Here is a 16,688-nt window from a genome sequence, read left to right as displayed (position 1 = left end):
TTCACGTTCAAAGCGTGCACACGAGTCATTTTAAGTCTCTGCATCTTTCACCCTGAAAGTCCCTGCACAGAAACTCCACGGGGAGTCTAAATATAGCTGCATCGAACTCTCCCCGCCTTCAGCCAGGGTCTCCTTGCAGCTCTGAGATTGGAGAGCTTATTCCAGGATGCTCTCTGCATTTGCCTTGAATAGCAGGGCGCGGAGCAATCTCTCTAGCACCTCCACGGTGTGTGGGTGTGAAGTGTATTAGGGGAAAGCAGGAGTGACTCTGGGTGTTGGTGCTTGGCTCACAGTCACGTGGTATGACTGCCAGCTGAACAGAACGAGGAGTTAGTAGTGCCTACTGCCCAGAGCCTTTAAGGGAAGCAAGGTCTTACTGACTCTAAGGGCCAAGGAGGGTCTTCCCAAAACAATAAAGATAAAAGTAAAAGTAAAACTTGTAGCTAATACTAAGACTGTAGAGAGCAGCTGTCCGTGGGTGTGGGTGTATGCACCAGGTGGGGGATGTTGGTGGAGTATTTATTATCTGCTATGTTTGAGGCAACCAAGATATGATTTTTGCCTTGGCATTGTTTCATATTAAAGGAAAAGGGCACGCGGAATAACCACCTTGCTACTGTCTACCATGGCTTTCTGTCCAAAGCATAGCTCAGTTGAACTCGGTGATTAATGTTTTTCATATTTGGGAGGAAGGCTGCTGTTTTGGAAGCAGTTCCCAAACCTGGCGTGCTCACAGTTTCCCCAACGCTGAATCTGTTGTTTAATTGCTAACAATGTTTTTTTTTTTTTTTTTTTTTTTTTTTGAAAGCCAGAGTTCCCAGCCAGCCAGCCATAGACACCTTGGCTTCACTCTCAGCCAAGAGCGCGGGCTTTGAGGCGCCCATCTGCCAGAGATTGTAGAGACCCAGTCAGTGGTTCCCCTTAACAGGTCTCTAACCTTGTAAGTTACAGCATCTTGGCTGGGAGGCAGGTCCTAGTCTCCCCACCCTCTAGGATCTCTCTCCCACTCACTGGGGACCCACCGCTGCTGCTGCTGCTGCTGCGACTTAAGCAGTTTTATGACTTTCTCCCACTTAAATGGAAATTTCTTGAAGGAGGGATGTGGGCTCATTTCCCCAGGCTTCTCTGTCAGGAGAAGCCCCAAGGCAGCTCCCTCACGGCAAAGGAGCCACTTTGGAGTTTTACGCCCTCCCCACACCCCATCCCTGGGGAAGGGAAGGATGTTCTGTGACTCTTGGGCATGCTATCTGAGGCTGGGGATGGAAAGTCACAGCCTGCAGGCTGAACTGAGTCGCGGGAAGCCGCTGGCGGTCTCCGGGTGTGTCCATTGAACTGCGGAGGATTGGTCCTCAGCGCGGGAACCCAAGCCTCGAAGCGTCGCCCTGAGGCTAGCCAGCACCTGGAGGGCAGGACCGAGCCGCTCCTGCCCACACCCTTTGCGGGAGGATGGCAGGACCAGGCGCGGTATAGCTGAGGGAGAACCCCAGAGACTCGATCGTCCAGGTTGTTCACCGGGCACCGGGCGGACTTCACTCTCCGGACAGCTCCAAGCCTCAGGAAGAAGCGACCCAAACTCTGGCCTGGGAGACAGACTTAGAATCAGGCCGGTGCTCTGCAGGGGGCGGACTAAGCTGACCTGGGCTGAGTGACCCGGGAGCGTGCTTTGGGGCATCCTGCACACCCCAGGCCCGGCCCGTGGACACTCTGGGGAGGAGGGAGTGGCCGCAGCGGGACTAAGGCAGAGCGAGGGACACCTCTCAAAGTGACGCCCCCAACAGGTCCGGATTTGGAATCGGCAGCGCCAGAGATCCGGACCTCCCGGGCCCGCCTCGCACCCCACCGCCCCCGCCCGGAGCCCGGGCACTGAGCTTGCCGGCCCCCGGGGGCGCCCCGTCGGCTGCGGGTTTTCTCCGGCAGACCTGCCCGCGCACATGAGACCGCTGCCCCCGCCGCAGGCGCCGGCGCCCCCCTCGCGGTGCCGGTGGTGATGCCATGCCCCGCCACCACGCGGGAGGAGAGGAGGGCGGTGCCGCCGGGCTCTGGGTGAGGAGCGGCGCGGCGGCGGTGGCGGGTGGGGGGCGCCCGGGCAGCGGCATGAAGGATGTGGAGTCCGGCCGCGGCAGGGTGCTGCTGAACTCGGCTGCCGCCAGGGGCGACGGCCTGCTGCTGCTCGGCACCCGCGCGGCGGCGCTCGGAGGAGGTGGCGGCGGCCTGAGGGAGAGCCGCCGGGGCAAGCAGGGGGCCCGGATGAGCCTGCTGGGGAAGCCGCTCTCCTACACCAGCAGCCAGAGCTGTCGGCGCAACGTCAAGTACCGGCGGGTGCAGAACTATCTGTACAACGTGCTGGAGAGACCCCGCGGCTGGGCGTTCGTCTACCACGCGTTCGTGTGAGTACCCGCGCCCCCACCCCAGTGCGCCCCCCGACTATGCCCTCCGATGGGGAGCCCCCCTGTGCCTGAACCCCCGGGGCACGCGTGGAGCCCGCGCCCTGGCTGGAGGCGCGGAACGCGCGCTCACACTCACACTCACACTCACACACACACACACACACACACGCACACACACGTGGTGGTTTTTATTTCTTTGCACGTGTTTGCGACAGACCCTCTGGAACCGTCTGTTTCTCTTGTCCCACGTCTCGCACTTGTTCAGATTGAACCATTGTGCCCCAGAGCACCCAAGGAACTGCCGGTCGTTTCCAGGTACCCGGGCAATTGAAGGCAGGAGCAGGATTTAGGCAACTCAGATTATCAGGAGCGATTAGGTCTTGACATGCATAAACTTAAACTGAGTGGGGCGCCCAGGAGCCGAGAAACGCTCTGGGAGGATGTGCACCAACCTGAGGCTGGAGAGTATACAGGAGGAGAATGGCGGGGTGGGATGGAGTGCAGAGGAGAAGGTGAAGGATGGGTCTAAAGTCAGCCCTGGGGTCCAGCACAGGAAGCTGCTACAAGGTGGAGAGAGAGACTAGGTTTTAAAGCGCGCCCGCCCGGAAACACGCCTGGCCACCATCACAGCTGTCACCAACGGAAAATCTGTCAGTGCTTGTAGTCCTTGCCACAGAGAGGTGGCCTGAGTCTAGGAGTGCTAGCGCGCCATACAATCTCCTCTCAGCTCAGGGGCAGCCTCAAGTGGGGAACCCTGGGTTCAGGAATACGACCCACACACAGTGCTGTGGCAGAGACTCTAAGGGCCAGTTCTGACCTGGATCAAAGAGTGGATTTAGTTGGCATTTATGGCTCTGAGACAGTGTGTGTGTGTGTGTGTGTGTGTGTGTGTGTGTGTGTGTGTGTAGTAAGCCTCACCATCTAGCAGAGAATGCTTAATGAGAAAATGATTGGAAGCAAATGTTTATTTTTCCCTTAGGCATTAAAAACCTTTCAGTGGCTTTAAAGTTTACTACTGTTTTCCCCACAACGTCCATTCATTCGATCTCCTCTCAGCAGAGTTAGGTTTATCTGGATGATTTACAGTCATTTTTTTTTTTTTTATGCCTTTATACCCTTTCTATTTCACCGTTTTTAAAGAACACTTGGTCTTCTTTTTGCCCCCACCTTGCCCCTTCCTTCCTTCTGTTAAAATGAAATATATTAACCTTAGGAGACCTTCAGAGAAAGTTGCAGCCACATACTGACTGATCCCTTGTTTATTGACACACAAAAATTCCTGCAGAAATGAAACATACTATCTTATACTTATTCCTCCCCTGGAATGAAGAATTGGCACCAACCCAGGAAACTTTAAAAAAATAATAAAAAGGGGACTGGTTTTGTAAATAGGTGAACCTGAAATACGACCAGGTAGAACTCAGGAAATTGGTAGAGTCTGCACTCTGGGGCCCTGGTGTCTGGAAATTTTTACAGTTCCAGATTGATGTGAACATGTAGGATTAGGTGGACTATTCAGGCAGCTTTATATGTTTGCAAGGCACACACAGAGAATAGAGCTTGGTAGCGTTATTGCATCCAAAAGAGTAAGTTCTATCATTTGTTAATGGAAGAGTTACATCGATTTGCATGTAATTAAAGACAGAGAAACACCACTGACACTTGTTAAGCACATCTCCTTGGGTTGATATGCAATCAATCTAGTACTTAATGAGCATAATAAATTATATTGACCTGTCAGAATATACTGAAAATTTTTAGCAATGATGAGGCTTAATTTGCAGTAAATATCCGCGGTATGGATGATATTTTTAGAACATGCTCAAAATATCCATGGCTTTGAGCTTTAAATATGATGTAATGTACTGCACTTTCTTTGGATAAAGTACATGCTGTGGATTCAGAGGGGGCTTGACACAACCTCCATTGTTGTACATATTGATATCTCCCAAGCCTTGTTTACAAACATGAATGAAAATTTCTCAAAATACAACATTTTTTTCTGACGTCTGATTGTGAAGTCAGTTATTATGGGCTTGTGGGGTTTTTACACTTTAACAAATGGTTTTCTTAAAGGGTTCCAGCTGAAGTATTTGCCTGTTAACTAGCTTTATCAGTGAATTCAGTGGTAAATAGAACATAAATTATGAGCTTGTCAACACACTCCTGCTAATGTAAAGTTCTTTCTAATGCTTCTGAGAGCCTTGAGGCTTCAGGATTGGAGCAGCACAGCTACATGGTAAGGCAAGACCCACATTAGCACAAAATCAGAATGGACAGAGTAAGCTTCTGGAGAGATGGTACACAGCGCTGCACAGCCCGGAGCAAAGAGGGGTAATCACTCCCTATGATTTTAAATGACGTTTTGAATGGCAGGAATTTACACATTAAATTAATAAAGCAAGGGTACTTTGAGCTTTAAGTCTAATAAGACCATTACAGGAAACTATAAGAAAATAATTTCTAGAGAGTTGTAACTAACTAATACCCAGCCAACCTGGGGATCCTCAAATCTTACTTTAATAACAGTTTTTGTAGCGAATTAAGCTCTGTGCCAAGAACAAGTACATTGTGATTAATGAGGCACTTCAGGGATGAATTTACTTGGTTAGCCCAATGTTTCCACTGCCAAGAAACGAGAGAAGTATGTTTAATATTATGCTTCAAGTAAAGAGAAATTTCTGTTAGAATATGTAAAATAATTATTATAATATTTTAATAGTCTAAAATGGGATATTACGAGTATATATCCAAGACTGCTGGTAAGGGTATTGGCAGGAGCACAGGTGACCTGCTTCAAATGACTTCCTCTTCTGAATTTGTGGGCCTTCGGCGATCCAGGCACTTCCTGATCCTTTGGAGTCCCCGGGCAGCAGTGTGCTCTGTTTCAGCTGTGATACAATTAACTAGATGAGCTCTTAAAATAGGAGCTGATTTCTTTGAGTTGTTTGTTCCTTTTAAATTGCCCTTCTTTGGGGAAAATTTAGGAGAATTATGGTAGTTGTAGAGGAGTTCGTGATAGGATTCCTAATGTAAATTTGTGTTAGTGTAGCAAATGTGGTCAGTCCTGAGGACTCTCGCAGGAGTGTCTGTGAGATGCATCCATACAGACATTACATTGCCCAAAGGATCTTTGCCTGATTGAGTACTGTGGATGGGAATTCACAAATATTTCAAACTAGAATATTCCACCAAAGCTAGGGAACCTGGAGTCATTTCCTCCCTCCTACTAGCTACCGTTGACCATGGTAGCTTGAATTGTTTTCTGGATCTATCTCTTTCTGTCTTTTACCGATTTCTCTGACCCTCCCTGTTTCTCCCAACCTCTCCTCTGCTACCTGGCCATCTTCTATTTCCAATCCTGTAGCTGCCACTCTGATGCAAGTATTATTAATAAAACCAAATACGATTATATCATTCATAGAATTATCCATTTATACATATGTGAGTGTCTGAGGAATTAATTAATGAGACAAAGACCTCTGATTTCAAGGAGGAAAAGCACTTGGCGGATTGCAAGCATTTCAACAAGTGTGAAATAATGCTATCAGTACTAAGTCAGAGGACATAAGCTACAAAGCTTCGTGCAGAGGGGAAGACAATGCGATTGAGAGCAGAAAGACTAGCGGTCTTCAGAGAAGAAGTCGGAAATGGGCTGAGTTTGGACAATTAAGTATCACATTTCAGGTGGGAAGAATAGGGAGAATGAGCAGTCTTGCGAGAGAGAATAGCTGTAGGGAAAGTGTGGGGTTGTGGAAGTGTAGAAACTCTAAGTACTTTAAATGTCTTGTAGGATGAAGCCATCTTCAAGAAAAGATGGAGGCCATGTGGCTTATGATGATGGATATGGAATCTTACCTTTATCCTGTATGTTAATGAATGGCAAAAATCAAGAGAATACATCTTAGTTTGGAACATGAATTGGGAGAGGAAATTTAAGATGGAGTCAATAAGGTCTGTAATTAGGAGGTAACAGTTGTAAAAGGTTTCCATTCTTTCCTAGTATTTTCATTGAATTCACCCTGAAAATGTCTCTATATGCTGGCTCTCTATATGCTGGGCTGCTGGAAAGGGGAGAGAGGATTGCATAAGGAACTAAGGGAGTTAGAAGAGAGTCAATCAGAAATGTTCCTTTTTCCTCAAAAATTCATTCTTTGAGACTTTTGTACCATGTATTTTGATCACACCCAATCCCTGTTTGCCCCTCCAACGCCTCTGACAACTCCCCTCCACTTTTCCATCCTAACTTCACATCATGTTCTGTCATAATCCACTGAGTCCAATTTATGTTGCTTGTACTCCACAGGTATAGGGCTATCCTTGGTACATGCACAACCTAGAGAGGGGTAACACCCCTAAAGAAAATGTTTCCTTCCCTACCAGCCATCAGCTGATAATCACTCTGCAGTTAAGGATGGGACCTTGAGAACCCATCCATGATCCAAGCTGGAATGTTAACTGGTTTGATTCTGTTCAGGCAGCCACACCTGATGTGAGTTTATGTCATGTCCAGAAGATGCTGTGTCATGGTGTAACAGGTCCTCCTAACCATTGGCTCTTTTAGTCTCTTTGTACCCTCTTACCTGATGTTCCAGAGCTTTGATAGGTATGAAGAGAGGTGTGATACACTGTCCCATTTAGGGCCGAGTACTCCAGTCATTGGTTTAGTTTAATATTAAAAATACAGAATTGATTGGATGTTTTCACCCAATGAGGGGGTCAATGGGTATGATTCTAATCTGCGATTTGGGAATAGAAGTGCCAGCCAGTAATTTATGTGGCAAACTGTGAAGATCCAAGTTCTCAGATCTTTAAAGAGTTCAGATTTGTTCAAGTAGAATTTCAGATGTTCTTGGTCATTTGGGCGATGATTGTGAGGCATGGGGACAGGGAGCCACCTTCAGTCTTGTATCAGGGGCTTTAGGTCAGCAAGCCCTACTCTATTTCAATCACATAGAAGTCATACAAGAAAATATTAAAACAAAACAATTCATTTAAAAAATCTTGATGTTAATATAAATATCTTGATCCAATACCTAGATTTTGGAACCTTTATCAGCCCATGATACTTAAAATAGTGAATCAAAAACTGATGAGATGGGCTAGGAACACCAGCAAGAAGCAAAAAGGATGAATGAGTAAGAACCTGAGGACAGAACTAGAATAATCCAGAGACTAGGAAGTTGATGTGACGTCACTAGATTTCTTCTGAATGATGTTCCTGAATAACAAGGTCTTTGTTGCCTGAGCCTATGTGGAAATGATTTTAGTATATGGAGGTATTGTTAGGAGTTATAAAAATTAGGCTCTGGGACTCTTGGAATGGTATACAAGATCCACATGCCATCTTTTTGGCTTAATTATAGCCTCATATCCCCAATACCCCATTTTCCTTGCTGGCCTACTTCGTCCAGTGTTTCATGACTATTCTTTTGTTCATGGTATGCTGATGAATTTTTCCCACTTAGTGTACCCTGAATTTTTTACACATATATCAAATTGCCATTGTTTCTTCAAACTATAATACAAAAGTGACCTCTTAGGCACATTTCCAAGTAGTTGGTGGGGATGAGGTAGGTACCACTTGTCTTAGATTTCATTGCATTCTGGGAATACAATGGATAATATAATAGTGGTGCTTCATGTACCTTTGTGGTGGTGGTGTCTTCTTACCCCAGACCTTCAGTCTGAGGGAAAACTTCCATACAGAAAGTCTGCTTGGTTCTTAACCTTAATTATTTAGCAAGGTCGTGGGTTTCCAATAGAGTCTTGTTAAGTGCTAACTCGTGAGGAAGTAGTTTTCTTTGGAAGTCCTCCATGCAGAAGTCTCAGGTAACCCAAAGCTGAAAGAAATACCAGGTCTTTGCAATTTTCCTGGAGATGCTAGAAATAACTCAGAAGGTGACTGTTTGACCTCTAGCCTTTCTAAGTTATTGATGTGAAGCAATCATTCGATCCATTGGGTTTCTGATTCTTCATCTATGCATAGGCACAACAGTGTCTGTGACCCAAGTAAGATGGTGGAACGGAATGGTCAAAAATACTGTCACTGAAGGAACGAAGTACTTGCATTGCAAAGTTGTCTGATATTTTAGTCATTCCCCTCCTCAACTCTAAGCTGGATAATCACATCCTAAATCATGGTTATAACTTCCTGCACTCTTCCTCAAGTTCTATGTGTTACACCATAGCTGTAGCCACCTTTCTGATGTTTAGCACAGCACTTCTCTGATTGGAGAAGGACCCTATCCATTGCCTCTCCCTACTTCATGTGCACACAGTCCTTAAATCTACAGACCCCTCTTGAATCACTAACATCCAGAACTTTCTTTTGCACAGCTGTGGTCCATGTGCTAATCTTAGTTCATCTACCAGTTATTCCAAATCTCCAGAGTATACTAGTAGATGGAAGTTTCCTCTACTGATTACTTTTTGTATCTGATGCTATTAGACCTAATTGTTTATTAATGGCATAAGAATTTTGTTCCATATTAAGACTGTATCTATAGAAATGGATTCTTGCATTTTGTTGAAAATGCACTCATTAAAACATATGTATTCCCCTTAGGTGCTGGTTAATATTCAGCTAATATAGTAGTATAATATACACCATGGCAAATCAATCTATTTTGTAAAAATACAAGTAAATATTTTTGTATTTGATGTCCATAACTCAATTAAAAATGTTAAAACTTGGAATAGTATGGTGTAAAATAAACAAAAAAATATAAGAACAGTATTTCAAAATGGAATAAAATCATGGTATAAGAACACTATAAACAAGGAAGATAGCCAGAAGCCTTTTGATAATTGCTTGCAAAGAAGTAATGCCAATATTAATTTTTAATTGCAAATGGCTATTTTGGCAGATGAAAATGCCAGCAGAGCATGTTTTAGCCTAACCCAGTGGCGTGAAATGACTAGAAACTAAACATTGACTAGCACACTCAAGTTATGCTGGATGATATGTCCATGTTCACACTGTAATTTTAATTTTTCTCCAAGCATTTATAGATGTACTCTTTCACATTCTAGTTGGGAGACAGATTGGCCTTGCAACTTCATTGTGATGTTGTTGTTGCATTATTACTGAAATTCTTTGACCAGTCTCAGAGAGTCCTAGTAATTAACCCTTGAAACATCTTACATGAGTTTGTCAAAAGAATGAGTTTCCTAAATGCTGGTTAATTCAGCAATTCTCAAACTTGAAAATAATTTTTAATTTTCTAATAGGTATATATGTGTACCAGTGCATATGTAGTCTACACACACACATAGCTAATCTCACAACATAAATACACACACACACACACACATACACACACACGTGCACACAGAGTGCATTCATCATCAGAGAGTTTGCATTTCCTGTTACTCCATAGAAAGTCAAATCAGTCAGTTGAATAAAAAGAAGAAAAACCTTAAACTCATTCGATTGTTTAAGATTATCTGGTAACTTTAAAGTTAATTTATTTGAAGTGATTTGGGAACACAGTCACATTGTGCATTATCCCCCTTTATAGTAAGTATATATATGAGGCTCTTCTAGACTGTTTCTTCTTTACTCCATAGTGGGATTGTTTTTTATTACTGTAATGTTACAGTTCATATGTCCTTGTCCATAGCCGGGGAATCCAGTTTCTCATGTAACCAAAAGCCACAGAAGAGAAGGTGTTCAATGCTAGTCATTCCACAAAGTGGATGACATCACATCAGTACATGATTAGGTTCAAAATCAAGCTCAACTTTGCTCCTACTGATTTGATAGCCATGAGCAAGTTACTTTCAATACCAGCGTTCTTAAATTTAATATTAGTGTTGTATTTGATACACACACATACATATTATTTAAAATATGCATACTTCCATTAGTGTGGTGACTGCTTTTGAAAGTATTAATAAAATTAGGAATAATATGGTAGAAGACTGTATTTCTTTTCTAAAATTCCAGTATTTTACCTTGTATCTATTGGACAGTCTTGAAACAGATAGAACTAAGGCAGGCATTCATGTCCTCTCTATTTTTCCTCTTTTGTTTTCCTTCTTTTCCTCCCTATTTGTTTATTTCCTCTACATCTCTAACACGCCCAAGCTGGCTCCTGAGTCCTGGAATTCCAACCACCAATACATACAGTTGTCACTGGCTCTCATTTTGCTGTACCAATCAGCCAGAACTATGAATAATGGTTTGAAGGAGATTGAAAGCAGAGATAGTCAACTTTGAAACTGTTCTTGAACTAGGATGCAGACTAGGGAGGTGATGCAAGGAAAGAAGAAAATATGATACTAGAGTGGAATAGTATTTATGAATTATCAAATATATAAGATAAAGGGATGGATTTGTTATTTCTGGTAATTTGGCTGGACCATTATATAGATAGTGGGGTCATTAACCAAAACAAGGGACATTGAGACCATGACTTCAGGTGGCACAACCAGTTGAGGGATGTAAGAGGTGATAAAAAGGAGTTTAAGTTTGGAGAGACTGAGCTTTTGATGCTGATGGAAGTTCTGACAGTGTGTTTACAGTAGCTTGTGGATGCTGCTTTAAAATTCTGGAGCTATAATGCCCAAGAAAGGCAGTAAAGAGAAAGTTAGTAGATCATTATGGATACCTGGATAATTCCTGCAGTTAACCGTAGAAGAGGAATAAGAACTGGAACAGAGTAATAATAAGATGGAAAGGAAACAGACTAAATATTGGTAAGTGGCATGTAACTTAAAAATATCTAAAGCATACTCTGAATTAGTCATTAGGAGTTTCTATATTCAAGAAAAATATCTTTAATCTGGCACCAGAAATCTGCATTCTCTTTATAATTGAGAGGTTAATACCTGGCTTTGAAAAATGTGCTTTTTTCATAGGAAAAACTCTGAGGTAGAATGATAATGTTATATAGGTCTATTTCAGTTCACCAAATGCATAGGTCTCTGATACAGAATAGCAATAATAAAGGTTCTGAGTGACCACATTTAAAATTTTCAGGATATGCTCCTTAACTCAGAAGTTACTGTTCTTATTCATGCAGATGTTGACAAGTAAAAGAAACAAAGCTTACTTATAGGCTACAGTTTGATAGCACTGAATATCAAGTGGATATTCAAGTATTTAGAAGAAAGCCAAGCTGGTTCTCTAGGAGTCAGAACAATGAGATTGCAATCTTCCCACTGAGCTCAGCCACTGTAAGTTACATGGTTCTATTTTATTCTCACACTGAGATGACCCTACAGCCCTTCCAAAGGTAGAAAAGTATCTACATTAAGAAAGAAATCATCCAGTCACTGTGTTTGTATTGATCATGTTGGTTTCTAGACTTATGTAGGCTACCAGTTTGGTGTGACCAGGCTCAGTAGCCTCTCCTTTCCTTCTCTCCCTTTGAAGAGTGTTCTCATCATCCCACTGAAAATGGAAGTGCTACTTTCACAGCATCTCTACCAAGCAAAATTCCCTTACATGGTTCCCAAGCTATTGCATCCAGTGTTGGACCTGATGAGTTACTTCACAAATTCCTGTTTTTAAACTAGTTAGGTCATGCTACTGAGAGCTGTTTTTCAGAGCTTGTGGATATGAAGTTTTATTCTAGACTTCGGGGCTGGAAGGAGATAATAAAAATAAGTTTATAGATGGCATTAGATGAAGTAACCTAAATAACTGTAAGTAAGAAGAGTCAAGAAATTATCATACTATGCCTAAAAAAAGATAATGTCCTATAATCAAAGGATAGATAGCACAATTCACAATGTCCCCAGAGAAATCATAGAATTTTCCCTCTATAAAAGAATAAAGCAAATACTTAACTTCTTTCCTTCTCCTCTTCTTCTTTTTCTTCTTCTCCTCCTTCTCCCTCCACCTCTTCTTCTTCTTCTGGCTTGTTGTTGGTTCCAATTCCCTTTCAATGCTATAGTCTTAATGTCTTAATATAGATTTCCAAAGCATGTCTTACGATATTTAAGAGACGTTTTCACAGTCATCTGTTGTGTCTTGCTGCATTTGCTTCAAGGGCCCCATGTAAAGCTAACAAGTTATTTCCTCCAGAGTGACATCTGACAGCTTAGAAGCCACATATCACAGCCAAGGGTCAACCGGAGCACTCCATCTGTGAACATGATAACAGAGAGAATAGGGAGATTTCAGAGGAAGAACTTGAGCTCTTGTTTAGTTAGGGGTTCACAAGCAAAGGGAATTAAAGAATCAAAGCTCTCAATATCCCAGTCACCTATGACCATCCCTAAGCAATTATTGCTTATTAATTCTTACATAGAGATGAGGTGTACAGGTGGCTTATTTGAATTTTGGGAAGGATTATCATTTGACTGTGAGGATGTGTGAAATGAAGAGATAGTGAAGGTGCCAGGTAAAGAGCACAGGGTCAGAAAACTACCATTTCAGGAGATGATAGGATGGGAGAAAAATAAACAAATCAAAAGTACAGCGCCCATAGGAGGGTAAATCCCAAACAACATCAACAACAAAAACCATAGTGCAAAAAGAGGCAGCAAAGCAGAAACCCAGGTTAAATGAGGGTAACCAATGGACAAGTCAGGAATCTTGGAGCCAATAGCTTGTGAAGCATCATGTGTTTTTTTTTTTGGGGGGGGGGGGTCCAGTTTGAGAGTGAATGCACTCAATGTCTTGGACAAAAGAGTTGAAAAGAACCCAGCAAAGAGATTGTGTATGGACAGAGCAATTAGCATCAGCAAGAATACCTAAGAGCCATACTTGTAGATCTAATGTCCAGAGATCTACAAGGATGACCCCAACTAACAATCTAAGCAATACTGGAGAAGCTACCTTGAATGACCTTCCCCGATAATGAGATTGGTGACTACCTTATATGCCATCCTAGAGCCTTCATCTAGTAGCTGATGGATGCAGAAGCAGACACCCACAGCTAGACACTGAGCCAAACTCTTGGAATCCAGTTGTGAAGAGGGAGAAATGATAAAAATAAAAATAAAAAGGGGTCAAGACCAGGCTGAAGAAACCCACAGAAACAGCTGACCTGGGGGAGCTCATGGACTTCAGTCTGATAGCTGGGAAATCAGCATAGGACTGACACAGATCCCCTGATTGTGGGTGTTAGTTAGGAGGCCTGGGCAGTCTATGGGGCCTCTGATATGGATCAGTATTATCCCTACTATATAAATGAACTTTGGGAACCCATTCCACATAGAGTGATACTTCCTCAGCATAGACACATGGGGAAGGGCATGGACCCTGCTCTAAATCTTATGACAGACATTGAACGCTCCCCATGGAAATCCTTACCCTCCCTGAGGAGCAGAAAGGGGATGGGATGGAGGAGTGGGGGGGGGCAAGGGAGGAGGGTAGGGTGTGGGAACTGGGATTGACATGTAAAACAAGCTTGTTTCAAATTTAAATATTTAAAAAAAAAAAAAGAATACCTAAGAGTAATGAGTTGCCTGACTATAATTGTAACCAGTGAGCAAACTTCAGGGAGCAATGTAGACCTTCCTTTGCCAGTAGGAAAATCTGGTGGGAACATACATTCTCAATGGGCAAGAGAGAATCTGGTAAGTGCCAAGCATTCTAAAGAGCTAGAGATAAGGCAGTAGACATTGTTGCAGGGGTGACAGAGAGGAGACAGATTAGGCTGTGAAAGCAACAACTAAGAGGGTGAAGAGAGGAAGGAGAATAATACATTGGAAAGCAGCAGGGTAAAACTGAAACTTGGATTTCTCCAAGCAGTGCTGGGTCTCTGCACATATATAGTAAAGTGTATGGCAAGTTTGTCCTAAGGAGGAAAATTGGAGTAATAGAAATGGACAAGACATCAGAAAAAGAGAGAATTGAAATTACGATTAACACATGTTTGAAGTATAAGATTTAAAACTAATTAAATAAAAAATAAAAACCAGAGAGTAGCAGTACTAGAAGATGTGACAAGGCATCCCTGGGTAATGAATGATTCTCTCTCTCTCTCTCTCTCTCTCTCTCTCTCATTGTGTGTGTGTACATATGTCTGTATATGCACACACTTATGGTTTAATAACACTGAATTCATAATCAATACTATTGAAGCCTGAGGTGCCTCATGCATTTTCTCCCCAAGACACATCACAACCCTCGCAGGTTGAGGAACATTTACTAGTCCTTTAGCCTTGTTCGGCATTAACTAGAAACCTGTGCAGCAGGAGGCCTGAATTGTGAGCTGTTCCTCACATACCTACAGATGACATTTTTAAAAATGCATTATTGATAGTCTGTGCTCCGTATATGAATATTCAAATATTGAATCTGTGAATAGTGGGGACTATCAATGAATAAACATATGATATGTGTTTCTGGTTTATAGTACATGTGGGAAATGTGTATATCACAAAAACCTTCTTATTCTCAATCTCCTGGCTTTCTATCTCCCACCATATCCTCTGTTCTTAGAGGAAGCTCTGTGCATTTTCTGGGAGGTGCAATAGACAAGTTTGATTTGAACCAAACTGACTACAGTGATTCCCCACTGGACTTCTTGGAAACTTAGTTTGTATAAATTTGCAAATGAAGAGTGTTCGAGAATGACTAGCACTATGTCTCTGAGAACATGAGTTCTCAGAGTAAGTAATTTCTACTATATCATGTCTTCTTGTCTTCTAGAACTCAAGGAACTAGGAATTGAGGGCACTTCGGGTCTGTAATACTCTTGTCTAAACTCTTCTAACAGGTCATCAGAATTAAAACAATAAATGAGAAACAAGCAACATCACACATTCTGTAACTATGAAGTGAAGCATTACCCATGGTCTCATCTCTTTGGGTAGCCCTCCGGTATCTGGGCTAGCTGCTTTTGCTGAATAGTAGCAGATGAGTAGTTGGTTTCTTAGATTGGTCCCCACTGACTTCATAATAGGTACCATCAAGAACCATTGGTCACCATCTTACCCAGGATATTCATAATCAAAAGCATCCATTTCTGGCTCAGCATGATTGATTTCTTGGAATATTTTTGAAATCTTGACATTTTTAATGTGTTATTTGAGAAGCACAGGGATGTTATAACTTCTGTATTACATTTTCTTCCTGCATATATCACAATATTATTTTCTTTTATTGTAAGAAAACCCTGAAGAGAAAATACTTCAGGCTTCCCTAAAATTCTCACACATACCCTGCCCCAGTTAATGTAGAGATTTCTACTTCCCTCTGGGTGACTTCTTTGATGTGGTGCATCCTTGGTTAAAAGAAAGCTAAGGCTAAGCTGACAGTGTGTGGAGAATATATATAAGGCAGCTTCATATTTAATTATGGACTAGATACATAATGTTAATGTCTTCCACAGACTGTGATAGTTCTGTATGATGTGTGCTTAGGTTTCAGGCAGCAGTGTATCCTTGTAGCTCTTCTTAAATATCAAGAATACTGTATTTTACATATGTTTGTGTGCATGTACACATATATAATCAAAATGTGTGAAAATACCCCTTCATTTGAAAGCATAAACAAAGTTTGTGAGAATAACTTCAACAACAAATGGTGAGTGTATTTTTAAGAATAAGTTTCATAAATTCATGTACCTCTGAAAATAAAAATATTAAAAGTTCTAAAATGTTTATTTCCCTCACTACATGTGACAATTGTGTTCAAGTGGAACAGCTTGTTGTTATTGGTGATCTCATGCCTGAGGAACTGTAGGGGTTTTGGGGAAAGTTATGTGCATGTCTGTGGGAGTATATATTTTACTACTGTTTCTGTACGAAGATTTTCCAGGGACAGACCTTTTAGGATGAGAAGCTGTGCATAGATGGCATGTATTCTACCAATCTAGGTTTGCTGGAACTTGGGATGTCATCTACTTAGGACAATGTTCTTTGAGATTGGTTTAATATTAGTTATTGCATTATAAGGTGGCCCAAAGACAAGTGCTCACCCTAGAAAGGTTGTCCTCATTATACAACATTATCCATCCATATTTGTGAGTGCTAAGATACAAGTCAGTATTGATTTCATCCCATTGTAAGGGGTTCATCTTATTTACTAGACCTGAAAAACCCTCAACTTAGACGCATCAAAGCAATAATAATGGTCTTGGGTTTTTTCTCCTATAGAAAGAACTGTAGGAAGAATAAAACTATCAACAGAAACTGTCTTGGTAAAGATAAATAGAACAATAGAACTCTAGTCAAGTCCTGTAGATCTCAAGGCCACTGCAAACAACTTTTATGGGAACACCAATAATTCACATTTATTCCCGTATTGTCCATGATGTTCTCATGCTAGAAGCACATAATTGAATAATTCCAACAATGATCTCAAGTACAATATACTGAAAATTTTTGCTATGTGGC

General features: G+C 42.1%; 1 protein-coding gene across 4 annotated transcripts in view; it reads left to right on the top strand.

The window, feature by feature from the left end:
• The first annotated feature begins 1,046 nt into the window (after positions 1 to 1,046).
• The window catches only part of Kcnq5 (potassium voltage-gated channel subfamily Q member 5), a 491,008-nt gene continuing 475,366 nt past the window's right edge, over positions 1,047 to 16,688 (top strand). For 2 of the 4 annotated variants that reach the window (XM_051204391.1, XM_051204392.1), the window contains exon 1: positions 1,047 to 2,387. In XM_051204391.1, the coding sequence (XP_051060348.1) occupies positions 1,993 to 2,387 (395 nt within the window). In that variant the 5' untranslated portion in view covers positions 1,047 to 1,992. The remainder of the gene's footprint in view (positions 2,388 to 16,688) is intronic. The other 2 variants (XM_051204394.1, XM_051204393.1) reach the window with 1 other exon arrangement.

The sequence above is a fragment of the Phodopus roborovskii genome, unplaced genomic scaffold (genome assembly GCF_943737965.1).
Source record: "Phodopus roborovskii unplaced genomic scaffold, PHOROB, whole genome shotgun sequence".
NCBI classification, from domain to species: Eukaryota; Metazoa; Chordata; class Mammalia; order Rodentia; family Cricetidae; genus Phodopus; species Phodopus roborovskii.
This window is presented reverse-complemented; position numbering and strand designations above follow the sequence as displayed.